The 27,010-nt window shown below is 41.7% G+C and overlaps 1 protein-coding gene across 1 annotated transcript in view; it reads right to left on the bottom strand.

The window, feature by feature from the left end:
* Positions 1 to 26,285, bottom strand: part of STK38L (serine/threonine kinase 38 like) — a 65,826-nt gene extending 39,541 nt beyond the window's left edge. The window contains exon 1 of the mRNA XM_054037336.1: positions 26,102 to 26,285. Within this exon, the coding sequence (XP_053893311.1) occupies positions 26,102 to 26,192 (91 nt within the window). The 5' untranslated portion in view covers positions 26,193 to 26,285. The remainder of the gene's footprint in view (positions 1 to 26,101) is intronic.
* Between the last annotated feature and the right edge of the window lie 725 nt (positions 26,286 to 27,010).

The raw sequence follows: 27,010 nt of genomic DNA, 5'->3' as shown, positions 1-27,010 counted from the left end.
TTAGGAATGTGTTTTTACAACCATCTATATTTAACAGAAGGGAAAATGAAACCCAAAACTTCAGTACACAGTAATGAAAGGATTAGTTCACTACCATTTCCTTTATCCTTAAACGTTCATTTACTTTACTTATTTCCCCTATTACCCAGATACTCTATAAGTATCTACATGGGGAACAAATATTGAGTAATGTGTTCTTCAATCTAGTAGATAAACGTATAACACAATCCAATGGCTGGAAGTTGAAGCTAGACAAATACAGACTGGAAATAAGACATACGCTTATGACTGTGAGGGTAACTAACTACTGGAACAACATACCAAGGGTCATGGTGGATTCTCCATCACTGACAATTTTTAAATCAAGATAGGATGTTTTTCTAAAAGATCTGCTCTAGGAATTATTTTGGGGAAGTTCTATGCTTATGTTAGACAGGAGATCAGACTAGATGATCACCATGGTCCCTTGGAATCTATGAATCTACAAACCTTTAGTTTGTCATTATTTTCCAATATGTATTAAGCTATCTGTAACCAGGTTCACAGGAGTTTTACTATCTTGAGCTAGACAGAGAATGAATTACATTTGTTCTATCTGCGTGAACACCAAGCAATGCATAGTAAAATTAGTTTTCTCAGAACAGGCTTTACTATTTAAAGATGAAAAGCACTCAAATGTTTTGGCCATTTTAAGTAATTCTTGCCCTCCCTGTGGAATGTCCATAATAAGTCGCCCATTATAACCACTTACAGTTAAAACCAGATATAGCTCCATGACTCGTCTGGCCATAGCTAATATATCAAAATAGTAGACACTCCCAATATCTGAACTCTAAGATTCTGAAAAAAAATCTGCAGAAGGTATTCATAGACATGTAGAAATGAGAGATGAAAAAGACCTATTAGATAGAGCATTCAATCCATCAGACATTGCAGCTCTGTTAATGGAGACACTGGGAATTCTCAGAATACTGAGAATGAGAGCCTAGAAAAGAGCTAGGAATTTAACCAGTTAAATTTATCCAAATGCCCGTCTGTTGTGTTCAGCATGGAAAAAGTAACTGTTCTGTGAGTAAGGCCATGTCTACACTAGTGAGCTCACAGTGGCACAGCTATACGGATGTAGCTGCACCGCTGTAAGATGGGTCATGTGGCCACTCTATGCCAACAGGAGAGAGCTTTCCCATCAATATAACAAAACCACCTCCACGAGCAGCAATAGCGCTGAGCACACTGCCACTTAGGCTGGGGAAATTTATGTCACTTAGGAGTGTGATTTTAAAGGTGCTTTTAAAAAACATTGAGTTAGATACCAGGATTTAAAACATACCTCAATACCTAGAGTAGCCACAGTTTAACACTGTCACAGTCATGTCAGCTAACTGTATCAACCATGAGCAGCTAAATCTAGGTGAAAAGTGTTATCATCCTACATCTAGCCTACAAAAAAGTTGAGGTTTGTAAATACTCAACATACTCTCACCTGCTTTTCCTTATCTACATGACATACCCTTCATTAAACTACAATCAGCTAACAAAGTTGTGGTGGCGGAAAACTGTATCTCTTCTAGGTGTTGATTCCAAAGACCCCTTTTGTTAGCAACATTATTTAAAAAAAAAAAAAAAAAAAAAAACACCTTTTCTCTAGTCAAAACAGGCACAGAGTACAAATGAGTTCTCAGGGAGTTGTTTGTCTGAACTCAGGGAGGACTAAGTAAAACGACCTTACTCACTGCCTTGTCATTGGGCCCAAGGAAATTAATTTTCATTTTCATTACAACACACTACCAGTAATGATAAGGAAATATTTCCAAATATGGACTATAAACTGAATATTGGAGTTCTGTTGCACTTAAGGATTTCCTGCTATTCAACTAAGTACAGCAGCAGCAACCTCCTGAAAACAACAACCTGTGATTCACTGCTATTTTACTTTCAATGAGCAGCAAGTAGGAGGACTGACAAATGCAAATTCATTTCCCCAACAGGAAAACAGACTGGGCGGGTAAAAGCTATGTACAAAAAAAAGTTAATCTTTCATCCAGCTCAAGTAGTAAAGAAACATTTGACTCAAAATACCTCAGTATTTGTTTTGGTTAGCAGTGGAGAGGGTGGTTACCTAACATTTAGAACCACCAAACTACCAATAAGGTCACTTCAGTATCTAAACATATAACAATACATACATATTGCAATTATAGCCTCTATATTCCACTATCAATAGTGATTCTCTCTATTCCTATGATAACAGTACAATTTTGAGACATCATGTATCCAATATATACAGTCAAAGCTTTACTGTTCTGCTCAAGTCTTACCAAGCTCAGTCTCTTCAGAGCTTTTCTCTTGACAAACTATTTTCAAAAGAAAGTATTTGCTCTTTGATTGGACAGGGGGCACTAAGCTTTCAAAATGCTTTGCAAATATTAATGAATATTGCTGTGAGATAGGTAAGGATTATTATCCCCATTCTAGAAAGAAGGAATCTGGGAATGCGGCATCTATGCTGTACCACCACCACGGGTCATAAAGAAGGGCCACCATGACAGGGAATAGAATAAAAGGTCCTGATTTTCAGAGGTGCTGAGCACCCATATTTCAGCCAGCTATAATGGGAGCTGTGTATTCGCAGGAAAATCAGGATGATGGCATCCTGACTTCCAATCCTGGGCTGTGTTAACGTGTCTCTCTCAAAGGTTACTGCGAGATTTGAAACAAATTTAATTTTGTTTAGAAATTTCATTATTTTTGGCAAGCAAGGAAAATTATGTAGCGCTTTTTCTAGAAGATAAATACAGTTGTGTGCACTAAAACTGCATGTCACACATCACCTTAGCTTACGATATTTTTTCTTCCTTGTCATAGGACTCATCTTGGATTCAACCTGAAGTACAAAATATGGGTAGTCAAACTCCTTTTAACAGGATTAAAAACAGAGAATTGCTCTCTGGCCCAAAGCACTAAAGCGTGTGCTTAACCTTAGGCTGGTGCTTATGTCCAACCCTATTCAGCAAAATACTTATTTTAAGCCCCACTGAATTCACTAGGACTTTAAGCACACTCTTAACCATTTTGCTGCAAAATCTGGGCCATGAAATAATTAAGAACAAAGCAAGATCAAATGTTCAGAGGCCTCTCACAAACTTGCTCTGTTTTTCTTAATTAATTATTGCGTTTCTGGTTCTAAGGAAAACACTCATTTCTTTTTAGACCCTCCTTCAAAAAGAATGTACCACTTCTCACCATGAATAAACTGTGGGAAAGTATCTAAAAATATATTTTTTTACACAGATAACCTTTCTGAGCCTGTGGTACCATCATCGTGAAAAGATATCCCCTAACAGAGTGTGGGGTTTCTATGTATAAGACTATAAAAATAGTAGTAAAAATAGTAAGAGAAGTGGCTTCTGATAAGGGACTTTTATGGAAAATGGCCTGACACTGGAATTCCGTTCTACCCATGACCCAATAGAGCCCAAATCTGTTGATCTTCAGGGCATGCTGCAAAGAACATCTATTTTCCAAGGAGTTCAGGGAGGAAGGAGCACAAGCAGGACTGGAATTTGTGGTCTGAGAAGGGTATTGTTGGGGCTTGATTTTCATTTTTTGGTTCAATATTTCTGTTGTGGAGGTTAAAAGACCACTGAATTTATTCTTGTTTGAATGGTTGCATTTTTAATGTATCCAAAGTCTTCCAAGTCTTGGACAGGCACTTTCAAATCATGTAAAATAAAATAAATACGCATGGTAAAGCTATGTTAGCAAAGGAGAGGAGCTCTAAAGGAGAAGCAAAGTAGAAACTGGATGAGTTGCTGTGGCCTGTTTTAGGCAGGTGGTCAGATTAGATGATCTAATGGTCATTTCTGGCTTTAAACATCTATGAATGCAGATAGAACTGTGTTACTGGGAGCTGGTTCAATTCCCACTGCTGACAGATTCTTTTCTGATTATGATTTTTGGAGTAGTAGCCAGTCAGTGGATAAAGCAGATGCTGTGTGGCGCAGGAGCCTGCTGGAGAGATGAGACGTGGGACACACACAAATCATAGAATCATAGAATATCAGGGTTGGAAGGGACCTCAGGAGGTCATCTAGTCCAACCCCCTGCTCAAAGCAGGACCAATTCCCAACTAAATCATCCCAGCCAGGGCTTTGTCAAGCCGGGCCTTAAAAACCTTCAAGGAAGGAGACTCCACCACCTCCCTAGGTAACACATTCCAGTGCTTCACCACCCTCCTAGTGAAATAGTGTTTCCTAATATCCAACCTGGACCTCCCCCACTGAAACTTGAGACCGTTGCTCCTTGTTCTGTCATCTGCCACCACTGAGAACAGATGAGCTCCATCCTCTTTGGAACCCCCCTTCAGGTAGTTGAAGGCTGCTATCAAATCCACCCTCATTTTTCTCTTCTGGAGACTAAACAATCCCAGTTCCCTCAGCCTCTCCTCATAAGTCATGTGCTCCAGACCCCTAATCATTTTTGTTGCCCTCCGTTGGATTCTTTCCAATTTTTCCACATCCTTCTTGTAGTGTGGGGCCCAAAACTGGACACAGTATTCCAGATGAGGCCTCACCAATGTCGAATAAAGGGCAACGATCACGTTCCTCGATCTGCTGGCAATGCCCCTACTTATACAGCCCAAAATGCCGTTAGCCTTCTTGGCAACAAGAGCACACTGTTGACTCATATCCAGCTTCTCGTCCACTGTGACCCCTAGGTCCTTTTCTGCAGAACTGCTACCTAACCATTCAGTCCCTAGTCTGTAGCAGTGCATGGGATTCTTCCGTCCTAAGTGCAGGACTCTGCACTTGTCCTTGTTGAACCTCATCAAGTTTTTTTTGGCCCAATCCTCTAATTTGTCTAGGTCCCTCTGTATCCGATCCCTACCCTCTAGTGTATCTACCATGCCTCCTAGTTTAGTGTCATCTGCAAACTTGCCGAGAGTGCAGTCCACACCATCCTCCAGATCATTAATAAAGATATTAAACAAAACCGGCCCCAGGACAGACCCTTGGGGCACTCCGCTTGAAACTGGCTGCCAACTAGACATGGAGCCATTGATCACTACCCATTGAGCCCGACGATCTAGCCAGCTTTCTATCCACCTTACAGTCCATTCATCCAGCCCATACTTCTTTAACTTGGCAGCAAGAATACTGTGGGAGACTGTATCAAAAGCTTTGCTAAAGTCAAGGAATAACACATCCACTGCTTTTCCCTCATCCACAGAGCCAGTTATCTCATCATAGAAGGCAATTAGGTTAGTCAGGCATGACTTCCCCTTCGTGAATCCATGCTGACTGTTCCTGATCACTTTCCTCTCCTCTAAATGTTTCATAATTGATTCCTTGAGGACCTGCTCCATGATTTTTCCAGGGACTGAGGTGAGGCTGACTGGCCTGTAGTTCCCCGGATCCTCCTTCTTCCCTTTTTTAAAGATGGGCACTACATTAGCCTTTTTCCAGTCATCTGGGACCTTCCCCGATCGCCCTGAGTTTTCAAAAATAATGGCTAATGGCTCTGCAATCTCACCCGCCAACTCCTTTAGCACCCTCGGATGCAGCGCATCCGGCCCCATGGACTTGTGCACATCCAGTTTTTCTAAATAGTCCCGAACCACTTCTTTCTCCATAGAGGGCTGGTCACCTTCTCCCCATATTGTGCTGCCCAGTGCAGCAATCTGGGAGCTTACCTTGTTCGTGAAGACAGAGGCAAAAAAATCATTGAGTACATTAGCTTTTTCCACATCCTCGGTCACTAGGTTGCCTCCTAGTGGCAATGATTGAAAGTACCTTCCAAGTGCCTGGACCTGGAGCCGTGGAGGTGGATGTGGTGGGTAGAGCTCCTCTCCACCCCCTCACATACAGCCAGGTTCAGCCCACCCATGCCGCAGAAGAAAGACTATTTCAGGAAGGGACCATGCGACTAGCAGCGAGGTCCCTACAACAATAAAGACAGATGCAAAGGGAAAACATTTCCATCCTGTTTTAGTATCTGGTAACTCTAGAGTATAAAATCAAGGGCAATACTATTCTAATTTTGCACTCAGACAGTAGCACCGTAGCTACACTCAGGATCACAAGCAAAGACACTCTTCAGCAAGAAGGTGTCACAGGCTCAGAAAGGTAAATGGACTCAAACTTTATTTTCAGATCTATTTCAGAGAATCCGAGGGCATCCCCAGCAACGTGTGTGTTTTACCTCTGAGTTCTCCGATGCTTGGTCTGAGAGAAATCTTATTCTATTCTATATAGCTTCTTATACTGCTCTCATGACTGTAGTATCTGAGTGCATTAAGTAACATGATAACATATGCCACACATTTGTTCTCTCATCCTTCCCCCAGGGAGAGAAGTGTGTGCAGTGGAGTGTTTTGTTTTGACTTTTTTTAATACATGCACAGACACACACATTGCTATATGTTTATATTGGAGCAGACAGGTCAAAAAAGGCAAAGCTATGTCCACACTATAAGAGTGACAGCAGCAAAGCTGCAGCGTTGTCACTATAGTTGTCACTATAGATGCTACCTACGTCGATGGAAGGGGTTTTTCCATCAGCATGGTTAATAGACTTCTCTGAGAGTGAGTAGATGGAAGAATTCTTCCGTCAACCTAGCTGTGTCTAAAGTAGGGGTTAGGTCGACCTAAATAGAGAGCTTGAGGCACAAAATTTTTCATGGCCTTGAACGACATAGTTAGGTTGATCTAATTTTTAAGTGTACACCTGGCCTTAGAGGGGAAGGTGCTAAGGTTTGTGATGGGCCTCCGTTTTTGTGGGACTTCACTCCAGTCTTGGGCTTGCCCTGGAGACAGCTCAGTCAAATGGGTGGCGTTTTCCTTTATATTACTCTCTACCACTCAATATTTCAATGAAACTGTTTCCCTGTTAAATGACTGCTGCATGCCAACGTGTGGGCAAGTACAAATAGCATGAACAAACTGCCCAATGACGATTAGTTACATTCTATTTAAACCAACTTTTGCCTGCTCGCTGTGAAGAGGAGCACATTAAAAGGCTTCGAAAACATAGTAAGTTTATTAATATATTCCCATGTTCTGCTAGTTCAAACTATATTAACAAGGGAGACCATTCTTTTGATTGATCTCATTGAATACAAGGTTAATCATATTTAAAAATTAGAGACAGTCTCCTAGATGATGTCTCATATATTGTACCTCTCCATATTACTGATGAGCTGTTACATATTGTTGATAAATAACTATGGCCACTTTTACAAAGCCTAAAATAAGCTTTCTAGCATGTGTTGCTTAATTCCTGTATGCTGTTCAGAGTCTACACATGGACAAGCAAGATCAAACAGTGGTGTTGACATGGGCAGAAGCCTCCTCCACGCATTCCGGGCTGACATTTCTTATGTTTTTATCTGGGCAGTTTGATCACACAACCTAGTGTTTGCTAGCCAGCTTGTCACTAATGAAAGCGATGGCTGGAAGAACATACATGTTTGACTTAAGACACAACAGCAGAAACGTCCAACCCCAGGGCCTTCTTCAGCTCTTCTTACACATTCCTTATCCTGGCAAATCTCCCATTGTCTTTAATAGGAGATTTACCTGCAAAGGTAGTGCTGAATATGTCATCTGCTAGTGATAAAGTTGGACAATCCCTACTGCAAAAACAAAAAACACATGCTTGGGTCTTGGCTACTGATACTAGCATTTAAGAAATGAACAAATGAAAAGTTAGCCTTGTTTTAGATGCACATTATGCATGTACAAAGAGAAAGGATGCTTCTGTGGTTAAGACAGAGGAAATTGTATTAAGTAACTTAAAATATTTGAGTTCTATTTCAACTCTGTCAAGGATTTCCTGTGTGACTTTAGGCAAAACACTTATGCTGTGCCTCAGTTTACCCATGTGTAAAATAGGTATACCATTTCTCTACCTCACAGGAACATTATTAATGAATCCATTTTAGAAGTTCCCTTAAAATAATTTATATTATTTAAATTGGTTGAATAAAACTAATTTCTCTCTTGGGGCACTGGGTTAAATGTTTTAGCGCGTATCCTGCAAATACCCAAATGGACAAACCCGCCAGATCTGACTGCAGTGACTGGAAGCTATTATTAGTATGCCTATTCCATCTGAGTCATCATTGTATATATTGGTGCATATTTGTGTATTTTTTTGATAGCATGAGATAAGTAATTATGATACTTTACTCTGACAAGTGTATATTACGTAGGTGCCCCGAGCACAGGATGAGCACATATTTTGGTTTCATAAAGTGAAATAAAGAAAAGATGACAAAAGGAAAAGAATTTCTCTGAATATTAACAATTTAATGCAAGTGACCAGTTAGGTTTGGCAATAACATTTCCCGATGTGGTTACATTTCCCTTTGGCTAAAAGCAAAGTGTTGCCACTAGGAGTTCAGTAGAATATATTTAATTGGATGTCTCTCTAATCAATGTTTACATATTCTTTTACTCATATGCAAACAGTGTCAAATACTTTAAAATCAGCTCTCTTTAAAAATATTGCCAAACGCATGACACTTGGATATTTTTCAAGGTTCCTTGTAAAGACATATGTGTAACTACATCAGAAATATAGTTTGCTGCAAATATTTTTTAAAATGGTGAGAGCGAGCATTTTTATTTCACAACACAGAACAGAGCTAGCACCATTTTCCCTTTATGCTTTATGAAGTAACAAGCCACATTATCAAAGCTAAAGAAAACATTAAGGCTGATCGTGTGGAGCTGCTCCAAAATCAGGGTCAAGCCGTATGACTGCTTTATATTTATGATTATTCCTAGATGATAAAAATGAGTGCTGGAATTATAACTTTTACTAAAACTATTTTAAAAGGGCTCTTGTGGTCAGAAGAGCGATTGCATGAAAGCAGCACTTATTTACTCAACCGATCAGCTCCCCATTTGTATTCAGAGGCCAATCTGCTTAGTCTAGTGGCAGTTTTCACTAATATGTACCATCTTCGCCCTTAGACATCAAGACAGCTATAGGAAAAGGAGCTGGATTTTATTCTAACTCATGCATCCTAAGACAGTGGTGTTGGAACATTTTTTATAGTGGGGGTGCTGAAAGACTATGAACAATACTGTAAACCCCTGTATATAATGGAAACCACTTCAAGCCGCACCCCCAGCAACCCTAGTTCCAGCACCCTGTCCTCAGACTAACTAACTAAGATCCTTAATGGGGCTATAAAAGTAGAGAGGAAGCTGCTGCGGTGGCAGCTACCTAGAGGGAAGGGTGTGTCTTCTCCCTTCTCAGCTTGTTGAAAGTTGCAAAGGTCTCTGGTGGTTGTTACTGAGTGTTCTGAGTTGCTTTGTTCTTGTTTTGAATATTCTTTGTGTTAATAAAGTCAGAAAGATACTTTAACTGAACTATAGTTTGGGGGTTTATTTTACCTCCTCAGCAGCAGATGTTTCATTTCTTTAAAATCTTCCATCCAAAAATCTCAAAGCACATTGCAAATATTAACTAACAGAGCCATACAGCACATCTCTTATATGAGTGGGTCAGTAGTATTATCCACATTTTGCTACTCAGGAAACTGACCTTGAGAGGGCTAAATCCTGTAGTTACCAGAACTCTGTGGATTTCAAACAGATGTAAATTGGGGCAGGATTTGGCCAGAGACACCTGCATCACACAGGATGGCTGTAGCAGAGCTGGGAATTCCCACTCCCCTGTCTTCATAATAGAAAGTCAATACTGGGCATATATACAGTGCTTACCATCTGTAGAGATCAAAGCATTTCACATTGGAGGATAAAGATCTCTATTCTCATTTAATAGATGGGGAAACTGAGATACAGCAAAATTAAGTGAATTAGCCAAAATCATGGTGTGAGCCTAGCGTTCAAGACCCAATCTCTAGTTTTCTTTCCATGTATTTATGTTTTGTATACAGTGCCATAGTCACATGGCCATACTTTGTCCAAGTCATTATACATACAACACAGAGAGCCTATTTTAAATCTTGGTAAGAGGAAAGGAAAAAGTTTTATTTGAAGATCTTTAAAAAAAAAAAAAAAACAATCAAGCAAAATATGTAATTTATCAAAACTACGTACTCAGCAAAGGAAGAGTTGAGAAACTGAATCTCTGTAATCCCAGATGTCACCAGCTGCTCACAAGTAAGAACTGAAATAAGGTCAATATTTGAACCTTTGGGAGAGGCAAGCTATTTCTCTGGAAAGACATCTGCATGTTCTCACAATGAAACGTGTTTGAAAAGTGAAGATTGTGCACTTAAGGAAAAAAAAATACCAAACTCTAAGTATCTATGGTTGCTCATAAGATTTAGCATTCAAAACTAAGAGATAGAAAAAAGCTTTATGCAGTTTAAATAAGAGAAGATTGAACAAAACAAACAAAAAAATCAACCGTTTAAATGAAGACTGAGCCAGATTCTTCACGAGTACAAGTGCATTAATTGCAGGGGAGTCTCATCTGCTTCTATCACTGGTATCTCTTGGGCTCAGAAGTTTTAGTAACTGTTATTACAAAGCAGATTCTGATGCTGTTCCCGAGACAGTTAAGAACAGTCCAACTACATCATGTACCACATACAGTCTCTGAATTAACAAGATTTTGTTTGCGACTGCAGTGATATTTTATCAAGGTTATGCCAACTGAATATCAAAAGAAAAAGGAACAGTGTTCAAAATCATTTTGGGGGCAGCAGCAAAGCAGTGCATGTACACTGCACAGCACAGCTGGGACTTCACAGCAGCCTTGCCTTCACTGGCTTTTTTCCTGGAAAATTTTAATCCAAACTCACAAACAGTTAAATGACTATTTTTAACTTGTACTTCACTTTAGAATATTGGGTAATTTTAAGAGGAACCAGATGGTGACAGATTCAGAACCTGAATGCACAGGTCATGTAATAAACCAGACTATTTCTCTTCCTTCCCCACTGACTGAAATGGACCTTTGATTTTAGTTTGTTAGAAATTCAACTAAATTGCAAGTACTACAAGTACAATTCAGATCAGTGATGGGTAACCTATGGCCGGGAGGGTAATCTGCTGGCGGGCCGCCAGACAGTTTGTTTACATTTGCACAGCTGCCCGCAGCTCCCAGTGGCCGTGGTTCTCAGTTCCTGGCCAATGGGAGCTGCGGAAAGCGGCGCGGGCCGCAGGGACGTACTGGCCGCCGCTCCCATTGACCAGGAACTGCGAATTGCAGCCACTGGGAGTTATGGGTAGCCGTGCAAATGTAAACAAACTGTCTGGTGGCCCGCTAGCGGATTACCCTGACGGGCCGCGTGCGGCCTGCGGGCTGCCCACCACTGATTCAGATCAATGTTGGCGGAACTTGATCATTGGTATTAAACTCTAACACGGACATTCTTTGGCTGACATGACAAAAGCTTATTAGCATGATTAATCTTAGTGCAGTTGGCTTTGTTAAGCAGATAGAGATATACTAAGGAGAACAGAGAGAATGAGTGTCCTACAAGGAGGGTTTCAGTCCTTTTGAATTTTGGGTGTTTAGTGAACTGCTCCTAAATTAGGTGAATTAATTAATTATGGCTATGAAATTTGCTACTGCAAAAGGCAGCCTGAGGAACTTAAAGGGCAAATAAGAATTGTATTTCTAATGTTAAAAAAAAAAAGGGGGGGGGGAGGGGCAGAAAAAGTAATTTAAAAAAAAATTCCTTTCAAGGCTCTCTTTATATTTCATACACAAACAAAAAAAGATCATTTGAATCCTTTGCATATCACTTTTTGAAAGTAACATGCAATCAAAATGCAGATTATTATTTCCTTTGTCAAAAAGCTCTTGTTCCAATCCTGTTCCCACTGAAGTCAATGAACATTTTGTCAGATTTTAATGTGATCAGGATTGGGCCCTATATCAACAGACCAGACTTTTTTCTGGGAAACAGCAATTCTCTTTGAGCAACTAACTGAGCCACACAGGACTTTTGGAGGTGTGAAGAAACAACAACAGGTATTTCTCTCCTCCCCCCGCCCCAGTGTTTTTAAAATACTTTCTTCTGCTTCTTTAGTAAATACTCATTTAGAGCTTGTCTACACTACTGCTTAGGTCAATGTAATTTACATCACCCGGGGATGTGAAAAAGCCACCCCCCGGGCAACACAAGTTACATCGACCTAAGTGCTGTCCACACCACTGCTAAGTTGGTGGGAGATGCTCTCCTGCCGACATAGCTTCCGCCTCTCGTTGAGATAGAGTAATGCCAATGGGAGAGCGCTCTGTCGGCACAGTACATCTTCACCAGAGATATTAGAATGTAATGAATGCAGTTTCCCCTTTAAATAATATTGGCTAGCTAAATTTTGCATCGTTTAAATAAGAGTTTGATAAAAAAAAGAGATTCCCTTGGCCTTTTCTCCCCCACCCACCGTCAAACACACAGCATATTATATTCTTTTTTTTTTTAAGCGGGTAGAAAACCCAAGAAAAAGCATAGGCAGGTGCCGAAGTTAATTGACCATGTGCAAAATAACACTCCACATTTATATGGAAAGTCTACTTATTGTAAGTGACTTCATCTTGTAAATCAGATGCTTTGTTGACAAGATGATCACCACCCTTGAATACAAGGAAGCTGCACCCAAAGTACAAATTCAATCATTCCAGACAGAAGTCTGACCTTCCATCCAAGACAAATATGGAATTTCATCTGTACTGCACTGACTGTGGTTTATTAGTTTGCAATATCTGGAAATCATTTACTTTACCATTAGAAGTGTTACTTAACCAATCTTTTTGCAATAAAACCCAGCCCTGCTGCCTTGGCAGCAAAGGGCAAGGGGGAAAAAGCATTTAGATTTTCCTCAGTCATTGCAGAATCTCACCCGGCACACTTCAGCTGCAGACAAGGCAGATATATATGCACTGTAGCTCTCTCCTCTAGTATATTCTAACCACTCTGCATAAGGGTAGAATACTTTTTCATCGTCCATTGTCCAGCAGCAGTTTTTAAATATAACATTTTAGAAGTCTATGACTAGACTGCTTTTCACAAAAAAAAAAAAACATTTAGATTATGGAGACAAGAAAACATTGTGCTTTTTAGAGTAAAGCAGTGGTGCCCAAACTTTTCCTCTTCTCCCCCCCCACCATTGCCTGTAATGGAATGTACCTGTGCCCCTGCACCCCCTGCTGGGAGCGGAGTTGGGCCAAGCCATGGCTAGGAGCGGGGCCAAGGCCGGGACCGGGAGCGGAGCTATGGCTGCAGCTGCAGCCAGAGAATGGGGCCAGAGCAGAGCTGGGTGGTGCTCCCTCACCGCCACCAGTGGAGACTGGCTAGCACCCTACCGCACCCCCCTGGACATTCCTCTACACCCACCTAGGGGGGCAGGGACCACTGGACTAAAGGAATGTCCTCACCCTATGTGTGGTGGTCCTTTGTTCTGGCTGGCTGGGAGAAAATGGGCAGGAACCAGGTGGGGTAGGCAGGGAGGTTAGGTTAAAGTGTCACAACTAAGTAACTAAAAAAAAAAAAATGTGGCAGGTATCCAGAGTAGGTACTTGTTACAGAAAAGATATGGTTATTGTGTAAAATGAATTGGAAGGGGGTTTAGAGGAAAGCATCCCTTAAGGAATCTGGGGAAGAGGGGGTTCAGAGCTCCTACCGTCTGGTACAGCTGGGAGCCAAACCATGCTCCTTTTCCAGCTGCTTTCTCTCTCATATTAGGGGAAGCCAGTGAGGCTGGCTGGGACCAGGTTAAGAAGGGAGAAGGCTGACATCAGCCCTCCCAAATAGGTGGAAACGATTAAGGAAATAATGATGATCTGCGCTGGATGATTTATTGTTGAGTACTCCCAGACGTTTTAAGTCAGTGGTGGGCAACCTGCGGCGCGTCAGGGTAATCCACTGGCGGGCCGCGAGACATTTGTTTACATTTGCACAGCTGCCCGCAGCTCCTAGTGGCTGCAGTTCGCTGTTCCTGGCCAATGGGAGCTGCGGGAAGCGGCGGCCAGTACGTCCCTGACACAGTCAAGTCAAATTTGACCCAAAATTTCCTAGAAAGGCTTCAATGAAATTTTTGAAAAAGAGAGAGAGTTCCAACAATTTTTTTTTAAAGCAAATAACTTTTTCCTTGCAATGTTTGCTACCCAAAAGCTGCACTATACAGCACTGAATTCTAGTGCTTAAAAAAAACCAGAAAGTTAAACTGACTAGAACTGGATTATAAACAAAAGTGAAATTGGCTATTTTCCTTTCATTGCCAGATCTGATAAAAGTAAACTGTATAAATCATGAAAAATAAATTAGATTTTTAAATTGTTATACAAATTCAAAAAAAAAATTTAAATGATTGTATCTGGCTAATTATGCCTCCTACTTTTTCTTCTTTTCCATTTCTGACTCTCCAAAATTTACAAAATCCTTTCAATCAGCTAGTGGACAATGGTTATAGTGTCATATCAGGCTAAATGGCACTTCATTATTTTTAAAATTGAAATTGTCTGACTATATTTGATTGTATCCCACTCTCTTCCTTGGGAATCACTGATATACTTGTTTTGATGCCCACACTCTGCGAAGACTTATGCAAATACACGTTAACTTTAAACCATCTCAATAGGGCCACTGGGAGTGTAACAAACTTCAATGTTTAACAAAACTAAAAAGTAATAGAAAGTCAACCTGAAATAAAGAGGAAATGTATTTATATAAATTTTTTTATTTTAAACAAGCCAAGTCCATTTTATATTATTCATTCCCAGTAAGACTAAGTCACATGGTTAAAGTGAAACGAGTGTTTGAAAGACGGGGGTCTTAGACAGTAAGGTCTCAGGGTAGAGGCAGTGTCTCTGAACGTGTTTTAACACCACTTAACATAATGGGGCTTGATCCCATAGTATAAAATAATAAATCAAGGCATAGTATTTATACCACACTCCTTGCTGTGATATCTGAGCATCTTAATAGGAGTAGTAGTTCCCTCAGCCTCTCCTCATAAGTAGTAAGAGTTCTTGGGTGAAATCCTGCCCCTATCTGAAGTTAGTGGGAGTTTTGCCATTAACTTAATCAGGTCTAGAATTTCACCCCATGTGTAGAGCTCCCACTGAAATTATCGGAGATTCATATGCAAAGGACTTAAGGGATCAAATTGATTAGTATGTGAAGCTTTTGATACGGACTCCCACAGTATTCTTGCCAGCAAGTTAAAAAAGTATGGATTGAATGAATGGACTATAAGGTGGATAGAAAACTGGCTAGATTGTCGGGCTCAATGGATAGTGATCAACAGCTCGATGTCTAGTTGGCAGCCGGTATCAAGAGGAGTGCCCCAGGGGTCGGTCCTGGAGCCGGTTTTGTCAACATCTTTATTAATGATCTGGATGATGGGATTAATTGCACCCTCAGCAAGTTCGCAGATGACACTAAACTGGGGGGAGAGGTAGAGACAATGGAGGGTAGGGATAGGGTCCAGAGTGACCTAGACAAAATTGGAGGATTAGGCCAAAAGAAATCTGATGAGGTTCAATAACCTGACGAGTGAAGAATTCTGCACTTAGGAAGAAAGAATCCCGTGCACCGCTACAGGTTGGAGACTGACTGGCTAAGCAGCAGTTCTGCAGAAAAGGACCTGGGGATTACAGTGGATGAGAAGCTGGATAGGAGTCAGCAGTGTGCCCTTGTTGCCAAGAATGCCAACGGTATATTGGGCTGTATTAGTGGAAGCATTGCCAGCAGATTGAGGGAAGTGATTATTCCCCTCTATTCGGCACTGGTGAGGCCACACCTAGAGTATTGTGTCCAGGGTTATCTAGGGAGGTGGTGGAATCTCCATCCTTAAAGATTTTTAAGGCCCGGCTTGACAAAGCCTTGGCTGGGATGATTTAGTTGGTGTTCGTCCTGCTTTGAGCAGGGGATTGGACTAGATGACCTCCTGAGGTCTCTTCCAACCCTAATATTCTATGAAGATATTATAATCCTAAATTGGGCAACTCCATCCCTCTGTATATATTCACACAAGTTTTTGAAAAATTTAAGTAAAAATTTTAATCTCATTAATTTTGTTTTCCTATACAGCGGTTATTACATAAGAACTTTCATAGTGGGTCAGATCAATGGCCAATCTAGCCCAATATTCAGTCTTCTGACAGCAGCCAATGCCAGAACCTTCAGATGGAATGAAGAGAACCTGGCAGTTTTGAGCAATCTATCCCGTCATCCAGTCCCAGATTCTCGCAGTTGGAGGTTTAGGGACACCTGGAGCATAGATTGCATCCTTCACCAAACTGACTAACAGCCATTGATGGACCTATGCTCCCTGAACTTATCCAATTATTTTTTGGACGCAGTTTATACTTTTGGCCTTCACAACTTCCTCTGGCAATGAGCTCCACAGGTTGGCTGAGTTGTGTGAAGAAGTACTTCCTTATGTTAGTCTCAAACCTAATGCCTATTAATTTCATTGAGTGATCTCTAGTTCTTGTGTTACGTAAACGAGTAAATAACACATCCCTATTCACCTTCTCCATACCAGTCTTGATTTTATAGACCTGTGTCATATCCCTCCTTAGTCATCTTTTATCTAAGCTGAACAGTCCCAGTCTTTTTATTCTCTCCTAGTATGGAAGCTGTTCCATATCCCTAATCATTTTTGTTGCCTTTCTCTCTGCCTTTTCCAATTCTAATCTATACTTTTTGAGATGGGGTGACCAGAACTACATGCTGTATTAAAGGTGTGGATGTACCATGGATTTATATAGCAGCATTATGACATTTTCTGTTTTATTATCTATCCCTTTCCTAATGGGTCCTAACATCCTGTTAGCTTTTATTTTTTTGGCAGATGAATGTTTTCAGAAAACAATCCATGATGATTCCAAGATCCCCCTCTTGAATAGTAACAGCTAGTTTAGACACTATCATTTTGTATGAATAGTTGGGATATTTTTATTCCCTAATGTGCATTACTTTGCACTTATCATTGAATTAGCCACATCACTTGGAATCTTTGCCCACTACTGCATTCCTTACACACCTGGAGCTCCAGGTAACATTCATGTGTTCCTTCCTGTACAAGGAATGCAAGATCAGGCCCCTTATTGTGCATAGTTAGCTGTAATTGGAACGGACTGTAAAGTAGTCAGTAGGTGCTACAAAAAGCTTTAATATTTTTTAAAGAATTTGTGCAAAACGTTTCCAACTTCATTGATTTTTATCAACGAAAAAGACCTCCTGAAAATCAAAAAACACTCAATTATTTTCCTCAGTCTTTTTTCAGTAATAAAAGGGAAATAAGAGAAATGGGGGAAAGTGGAGAAAAACAGGAGGAGCCAAGATCCTATCTCATGCCCCTCTGAAAACAATTTTTAAAAATCCTGACTATTCTGGAGGGGTGAGGTGGAGAAAGTTCCTCTCCCCACCCCAATCAAAAAACTGCAAAAGGTTTCATTTTGAAAAAACAGTTGTCATTTTAAAAAGTTTTAAACACAAGAAAGTAAATCAGTTCCACCCACAATTTATTTATTTATTTTTTTGTTGGCATCAAACATTTCTATTAAGGCACATGTTCTGTCTGTTTAAATTCTTGCACTCCTACCAGCATAATATAGAAGAGATATCACCCAGGTTTAAAACTTATATAAAGAAAAAAAGATACTGTTTGTAACAACCTTTCTTCCGCTCTAAATTCTACATAGTAGTTTAAAATTCCTCCTTTTGCTGAAAAGTATTGTAGGAGATGCAATATTTCTACATTCATTGTAGCTAATCCCTTAGCTTTAACTGGTGGCTAACAGTCAAGTTTTGTGTAATTCTACCTTAATTACTTGTGGGGGGAATTCTGTGCCATTATGCATGCACAGTATTCATGTCCCCCACATATTTCTTTGCTTCCCCGCAGAAAATTAAGGGAAAGCAAATGGAAGCCACAAGAGCCATCATGCACCCCTGCCCGGCAGCGCGGGCGCATTGTTTCGGGCACCCGGAGCAGCCAGTGGAGAGTTCAATCACTGGGTGGGGGAAGAGGGCTGGAGATGCTGCAGCTGGTGGCTCCTACCCTGCACCAGGCTCAGCTGAGGGGGTGGGGGGGGGGAAGAAGAGAACAATGGGACTTCCTCTTCCCCTGCAAGGAGCAGTCGAGGCCAGATCAGACCCACCCCCAGAAAACTCCCCAGCTGCAGGAAGCTCTGCACCCCCACTTCCTGCACCCATTGCTCTTCAGTCACAAGGGAGGGGTCCCTTTATAGGGAGATGCTCCCGCAATCCACCCAACTCCCCTGCATCCAGACCCCCCCTCATACCCAGAGCCCCCCCTGCACCTAACCCCCATTACACTGAGCCTCACCCCCTATATATGGAGCACCCAGACCCCCCTCTGAGCCCTTCCACACTGCATCCAGACCCTACCCCCTGCACCCAGTCCAACCCCACTGAACCCCCTGCACTCAACCCCTCTCCCTGACAAACCTAACCCCCCCACCTGGACCACACTGATGAGCCCCCCAAATCCAGACCCTCCCACTGAACTCCAATCAGCTGCATCTGTACGTCCCTCACCAAGTCCCATTCCCCCAACACCCAGACTGAACTCTCCATACCCAGACCCTCCTCTGCTTAGCCCTAACCACCTTCATCTGGATCTCTCTGCACCCAGAACCCCCCCCCAAAAAGCCCCTGTGCATCCAGATTCCCCCTGACCCAGACCCCCCACCAAGCTGCTCACACCCAGACTGCCCCACACAGAGACCTCTCATCTCACACCTGGATCCCCCCACACTTGGATCTTGCTGGACTGAGCCTACTTGTCCCCCACCTGGATTGGGGGCAATGGCTGGGCATGTCAGAGAGATTCCATCTCTCTTGCTTACTGACTTGGTGCACCTGGCATGGAGGGGCAGAGCCCAGGGTACTTCTGGAGCAGGTCTGGCCATTGTGCTGTGTCAAGGTTGGGTGCAGCCTTATTGCTGAGTCTGTTCAGGTGAAGAAGGGGGCAGCTCCAGGGTGATCTCCCACCTCTGTGCAGCCAGTGGCTTGTGCTCCCCACTGCCATGTTTAAGTCTCCACATTTATTTATTGACAAATAAAATTTGCAGAACTTTAAAATATTGTGTGCAGATTTTTTTTTCCCCACAGAATTTTTAATTATTTGGTGCAGAATTCCTCAGGAGTATTAACTTAATGATAGTTATAATATTGCGGTTCAGATAGAGAATACAAGAAATGGGTTACATTTAACTGCAATACTGTAAATTTCTTCTAAACAGGGACTACTCTAATGTCAGAACTACTGTAAATTCATGTTTTACTTCTTCCTATCAAAGTCTGCCTAACTTTTCATTATTAATTGTAATTAATCTTCAAATGTAAGTGTGTCCACTAGGAACTGTACAGACACTTCAGGATGGTCCCCGTCCGAGGAGATCACAATTTTTATGAATCTTAGTATCACTATTTTACTTCATGTTTTCCAATTACTATTCTTAATTATCCAAAATATAATAATCTACCAAGAGACTGCTAGAGGTGTTTTGAACTGTTTGTAATGAGGGAAGACACATGTTGGGTTGTTTTCCAAACTACCCTGCAACTGAGAAACTGTCTCACAACATCCAAACTTTCTATACTGCCATATCTGTTGAGTTGAGATGCTTACATAGGAAGTGTTACAGAAATGCAAATTACTTTTCTTATATTCTAAATGAAGTCTCCTTATCATCAACAGAAGCACCTGAATATCTTCTGAGGGAGGAGAGGGAGAATACCACACAAGATGAATGATATACAGCAGAACTTAATTAAGCCAAATACTTTATAACAAGTTTGCATAGACAAATGGCAGTCTATCCCATTGCTCAAGAAAGATTTGAGAGCAGAGGTCTTAGTGAGATCACATACATTAAGACTTACTGATTTGTACAAATAATGAATTTATAATGGTTCTTCATTGCTGGGAGGCAGCCACATCTAATGGTTAGAGCAAAAAAGACCACCAGACTTTACCTTAAATGTCACTTAAAACTAGCTCTAAACAATGACTGTTTGCTATTTTTATTTTTTGTATACCTGAATGTCTGAGAGATTCCCTCCCCACAAACACACATTTTAAAGCAGGCTTGCTCAGGCTTTTTTTATAAAGTTATAGTAGAAACCAAGAGCCATACTATGAAGATTTTCAAGTGGTGAAAGAAACAAACGATTTTAAATAGCAAAGGCGAAGCTTAATTTAGCAAGTTTCTTTAGACACAAAAAACCTTTCAATTTACAGAAGTGCTATACGACAGATCAGTCATGAGGAACGCTGTGCCAGCTGTTCAATCAGAACGTTTTACCACCACAGCTGGGCAACCAAGACAGTGCAAAGAAAACCTAGTGATAAACGTGTATGTGCAGAATGTTGCAAAACAGTGAAGCTAGTGATGAAAATTCCTTCTTCCTTTCCCCCGTTAACTTCTCTTAACAGTGTGAACGCAACTGAACACACACTGCTTTCTAGGACATGCAGCTGCTGTAAGACCTGAGATAAAAGACACCAGCCCTAGGAAATAATTCCTTCAGCATGTATTTGCTAGACAAACATCTGCAAATTAAGAGCCACAACTGCACTAAATAGTAACTTGGGTCAACAGTTGGCCATTACATGTCTTAGTAACAGCAAACTCTTTTATTGTGTCCGATTGCTTGGTATCTAGTAGAAAAGCTCATTTTCATCTTTTAAAAATCCCTGACTTTTCAGTGAAAGATTTCTGTGCTGAGTAAATTACATTTTCAGCATAGAACTACCACTCACACACAGACTTTGTTCTGACTCTTCTGCAACTATGACTGATAAAAATGTTTGTACGTTATACTAAATCACCACCTTTTGACTGTGTTCGCTTATTCTCCTCTCCTGCTTTGCCAAGCTCTAAATAACACCAAGCACAAGTTGTAGAGCCTAGCAGTGCAACACGTTGGCCTTTAACCTCAAGAAATGGTGACTGCCTCCGAACGTACCATTGGATTGATTTTATCCAAAGAGCTATGAATGAAAGCACTGCCCACACTGCCTGCTAAAACTAATTACATTTTTAGGTGGAACAGACAATTCTTTCACTATTAGACTGATGTTTGGCTCAGGTTGCAGTAACTCCCTGATCAGGCTCCAGGCTGGGACTAGGTTTCACAACTGTTTATTTTTAAGAAAACGTTACTTTGTGAGGCAGGCCTCTCTCTCCCACCCCAGTCTTATAAATCTCAAGAGGGAGGTTTTGACTTGGGATCCACCACTTCTATCTGGCTAGTATGGCTGGGGCATTTCCTCCTTCCAATACCCTCCCGCCTTGCCTTGGAGAGAGGGTGTAGTGGAAAGAATTCTTAAACCTGATGGTTCCTCCTGTCTTCTCTCCTTTGGGGGAAAATTCAGTGCCGGCTGTGTGATTCTCTTTAAGGAATGTCCCTGGTTGACTCAGGCAAGAACCAGACTTGCTAGGAGACAATAGGCATACTTGTGCCTTCCCCTGACATCATCTCCAAGCACCTAAATGCCATACATGACAACCAGGGGAGGCGGAGTCCCAGAGTCACGCTTGGGAAATGATAGGGGAGCTGCGTGGCCAGGTAAACTGTACATGGCCAGCTTGTGGAAAACCCTTCTCCCCTGTAACCTTTCTGTGGGCTCAGATATGTAAAAATAACTGTGGTAATAAGGGGGCCCTTTCATGGCAGTGTAAACACTTGCCCACCACAGGGTGGTGTGGTAAGGCTTAGTGAGTTAGTGCTGGTAACGTGCTTTGAGGATGAAAGTGCTAAGTAGCAATAGTATTATAGTAATGTTACCTGGTGATTGACTCAGATCTTTAGTCAACAATATTAAGTTCAGCTCCATTAATTTTCTAAAAATCAGATGTTAATTCATACGCAGTGCTGCCAAATAACACAAACTAAAATGTGAAACCTGCAGGAAAGATCAGCCTCATTAAGCAATCCCTCAAAATCATTGGGCTCAATTACCTCCATGAGTTGCACCAGCAGAACCCAGGCTTTGCACCCCTGGGAGCAGAAAGTCCACTCAGATGTAGCAGCAAAGGTTTCCATCTGCAACCCCTTCTCCTCTGTAGGGGCCCAGAATTAGCTCACATAGTTCCTGAATTGGCTGGGTGTCTACCAGAGATACAGCACATCTCCTGGACAGCTGCCATCTCCTGGGTTACTACGGAATCCCAGATGGAATTTAAAGCCTGAGCATCCCATTGGGTGAAACGTCTTTCCTCATCCTCTGGTGCAGCTGCCTCTACGGGAGATGTGGGTATGTGCTGCAATTTGCAATAATGGGAGTGAATCTGGCCCGTTTAAGTACACTTCTCCTCAACCTTTGTTAACAGGCCTTCTTCTTTCAGAAACTGATATTTGCTGGTTTGAATTTACAAGGAGGATATAGTTCCCCACAAATAAGTAGTATCTGTATTAGCTTAAGCATCATTCCACTGCAACGGCTCAGAAAAAGTTGTCAAGCAAACATTTTATTTCTGACCACATCTCTCTAATGGGCAGTTTCAGATGTTTTAAAACAAGGTTTGATCTGACATGATAGGAAATGATCCAAGTTCATGCATAAAACACAACATTAAATACTACAGTCACTAATTTTAATGCTTCCTGAATTGATCAAAATATTCGTAAGAGATACACTAACAGCTCAGTTTATTTCTCTATCCTTTGTTTTTACTGTTATTCTTGGAGAAAAATGTTCTTTTGGAGAGAAGTATGCAGGTGCAGGAGTACGAGCACTGGAACTGCCAAAAGTTACCCTTTAAAGCTACAGAGACATCATATTTGCCACATCAGATCAAAGCATATAATCTATCTAGAGCAATATCCAGAATTCAGTGTTTCAATGGCAGATGAACACCCCGCTCCTCAAATATACACCTTGTCAAGTGTACAGTGCTGTACACAGGAATAGGAACTGATTCTTCCCAGAACTGCAGCTTATGCCCTGAACTATGAGATTTGATTACCGTCACTGTTATTTTAATTTGCATAGCTAAGATAGTTACTTATGATGCAGTTATCCAGTTCTTAAAAATCCTGCCACAGTGCATCTTAAAGAATTAAGCTTCAGTTACTTGTTATTTACCAACTCCATATTTTTATACTACTGTAATGCAATTACTGTTGATGGCAGGTCTTTTCTAAATGTAGCTGTACATTAAAATGAGTAAGGAATGAATGAGAGACAATTAAGTGATTTTGTGTAAAATAGTATGTTTGATTTATGTCAACTATCATTACCCTATGATACACAAAGCATCTTCTGGGGAAATAAAAGCAAACAATTTACCATATCATTACAGCTTACTCTTTATGTTGATGAATACTGTATTTAAAGAAGTAATTCTTTTTTATCATCATTTACAGGCTTATCATACATCTGTCATCATACAATTTCAGAAGTTTATCAACCAGCTTCACATTTAAATAATCTCCCTACATTTGAGAGGGAATAAAGCATGGTCATTAACAAAATAAATATAGACAGAATAAAAAGTTAGGGACAATTTAAAAAAACAAACAAACCAACAACCAACCAAATGGGCCCAATCCTCCCTGCTGGATAAAATCCATTGGGTTAGATTGTTCATACCCAACTCATGTGTGTGAGAAGTCATACCCCTGCAGTCCACCATTTACTCCAGTGGGCACAGGATCAGACCCTCAGTGATCACCAATGTAAGGGTTGCACAATCAGGCCTATGATGGATGATGTTATCGAGATCCAGACTGCATACCCTGCTTGGATTACACTATCCCTGTTGTATGCCTAGGCACAGGGGCATGATCCAAAAGTATTGAAAATCAATAGGAGTTTTACTATTGACCTCTGTTTTCTTTGGATCAGGCCTCAAAGCGAGAAATATGAGAATAGCTATCTGCCATAAATATTTGCTTCCCATATCAACTAAATTCATATTAACTTGTTTTCCTTGAAATAAAAATGCCATTCAAGGTTTGCTTTTAGGGATTTTTGTTTTTAAAATCTAACAAGTAATAATATTTAAAATGAACCCAAAAAGCAGCATACACTGAAGCCCACTGAAGTTGACCTTTCTTAATTCAAGACACATTTTAATTAAAGTCAGGAAGTCACATATAGCACAAAACACAAGATAAAACCATATCCATTATAAATGACACGTTTCTCATGCTTAAATATTTTAGCCAACATTCACCACTAAGAAAGATAATGAAATGTAAAATTGTTAAGTATTTCAGTTATTGCTGTAAATAAAAACAAAACTGATACTGTTTCACCTATTGTACTTCTGGAGTGGAGAGGATGAAACAGTTTAAGATTTCTGCTTATTCTGAGGCACACATCATAAAGTAGGCACAGCAAAACATAGTGATGTTTTTATTATTGTATACACTACCAAACAAGATTTATCCACAGCCTAGAAATTTGCAAAACTGCAGTCAACATTTAAATAGGGTATTTAAAAACAAAAGACAAACAAACAAACCACATCAATACTTTACAAACAAGATGACCCACTCATTAGTAAGGCAGAAATGAAGAAAATAATCAAAGCTCAATACATCCCACCAACAATCTGAGAATGAGGAAACTGTATCTCTGGTTAAAGACACACATAAGAAAGAAAGAAAGAAATAATAACTACTAAATAGTAATACACCCAGAGGCTAAACCTGTTTAAAGACTTATTTATTTCCATTCGAGATTTTAATCACAGAGATATCGGCATGTAATGCCAATGGAAAGTGACTTTTGGTGTGTATCTGAAATATACTGTTCTAACCCAACGGTTGATTTGCTTTGGGTTTTTTTAAAGCATCAGATTTACAGCATGTACAAGACTCTTCTACTTCTGTCTGCATTTTCACTTTTATCCCAATCACTGCCACTGTAGTTCAGTTAAAAATATAAACCAAGCAAAAAGCTGAGCTGGCAAGCTACGGGCCTGATCCAAAACCCACTGAAGTCAACAGAAAGGTTCCTATTGACTTCAGTGGGTTTTGGATCTGGCCCTATGAGCCAGATTTTCTTTTTTCAAATGCTGTATCCGTGTAGAGATTAAACTGGCACATATTTAAAATAGGACAGAACACTCCTAAACCAGACTGTGTAATCGACTGCCTCCACACCCCACAGGATCTCATACCTGCCAGACACACCTGAACCTATTTATTGACCTTTACTGTTTATAGTACTTTATCTAGTCACAGATCTGACTGAGTTCAACTCCCATCCCAGAGAGGTCATACCTGCAAAACAACTACAGATTTGGGTTCATCTCTCACTATGCCCACTCCAAAGAGCCCACCCAGCGACAGGCACCCATGAAACACAGATCTTCCCTGTCTTCTGAAGTCTAAGAGACATGCTGCCCTTCAGCCTTTTGGGGAGCATCTCTCAACCATCTGGATTAATTTTAAAGGCAGGTTTTTAAAGCCTCTCACATGGTTGAAAAAGGGGTTCTGCTGTGTATGTGAGTCTCACTCCTTTAAAAACTGTACCTCAGTTGCAGCCCTGGAGTCTCTCTCTAACCCAGGCTTTGGAGCTGGGGGAAGAGAACATGAAGAATAAACCTGCCAAGTTAGAAATTGAAAAGGTGACATGGGAGAACCCCTTATTGGGAATTTTAACTCTCTCTCCCCCTGGTGGTGATGAATTTTGAGGTGGCAGATTTGATAAGAGATTTTAAATCTCACTTGCTACCTTTTTAGAAATCTCAGCTCATTCAACTTATCCCTCACTCACAACACAGCCTGATACACACACAGAGAGACCCCCTGTGTCCCACAGGCTCTCCACTGGGGCTGAGGGTGCAAGGGGGAGAAAGGAGTGGAGCCAGGCCATTGTCCTTATTTCTCGGAACAAGTACGGATTCCTCTATTACTCTCCCGTCTTAATGCTCTCTCCAGCTAATACTATCCTCCCTGAGCCTGAATGGCTATGACTGCGATTGCTGCCTCACGGTGGTAGGGAAGGGGGGGGGAGAGATTCCCAGTCTCCAATGACAGGATCTCTCTCTCTCTCTGCACCAAAGACACAGGCTCCTTCCCCTCCTCCCACCTGCAGCAGCACAGAGACGCTCGGCGCGTGGCACTTCCCCGGGCAGAGCTCTGCCTGCAGCCTGGGCTCCCTGCAGCACTCACCTCCCTGCGCCTGGCTGCCGGCTCCTGCGTCCCCGCACTGCCCGCTGCAGCCTCGCTCTGTGCGATCACTTCCCCCGCCTGGGCCGCTCATGCGAGCAAGGGGAGGGCGGCAGCGGCAGCGGGAATCTAATCTGAGGGCTGTTTACTGGCCAGCTCTCGCGAGAGCTCAGGGCAGCAGCCGGGAGGGGTGTGGGGGGCCTGTGACAGCTCTTTGCAGGCGGGAGTCCTCTATTTACCCCCAGCATCTGCCGCTGCGCGCACCGCGCCGCCCCTCCGCATGCAGCGGGGCCAGCTGCTCCCCGCTTCCTATGCGCACCTCCCCGGCCCTCCTCCTGGCAGGGGAGCGCCTTGCAGCGGGGGCTGGCTACAAAGTGTCCTCAGCGCTCGGCGACACAGTGTCCGCAGGACAGTGCCCGGGGGCGGGTCGCGTGTGCCCTGGCGGACAAATTACCGCCCAGTGGCAACCCCTCTTAAAGTCACTGTGCGCCCGCTCCTCGGATGGGGAGATTCATCCTGGCGCCCCATTGACCTCCGAAGGGCTACGCTGGTTTACACGAGCTGAGCCTTTCTTTTAAACTCAGCCAACCCCCTCAAAGCTTTTTAACAGCCGCTCGTCTCCGTTGGGCAGCTAGGGGTTCAGTCACGGGCTGGCAAATGTAGAGAGATCTCAAAATTGTGAGGGAGGTGTCAATATTAGGGTTCTTTAAGTAATATTATGCCCACCTTACACCACTGTACATTAGCTTTAGTGGACCAAACTGTGTGGTGACTTACAAGCCCTTCAAGTTCATTAGGGGTCCTGTACACATTAGTGCTCATGGATGAGGATTCATTTAGTTGCCTCATTTAAAGTGTCACGGTGTTCATTTATTTTTATCTCATTGTTATTAATGTAGCAAGAGTAATGTG

Source organism: Malaclemys terrapin, chromosome 1 (genome assembly GCF_027887155.1).
Source record: "Malaclemys terrapin pileata isolate rMalTer1 chromosome 1, rMalTer1.hap1, whole genome shotgun sequence".
Lineage (NCBI taxonomy): Eukaryota > Metazoa > Chordata > Testudines > Emydidae > Malaclemys > Malaclemys terrapin.
The sequence above is the reverse complement of the archived record's forward strand: the minus strand, read 5'-3'. Positions and strand labels throughout refer to the sequence as shown.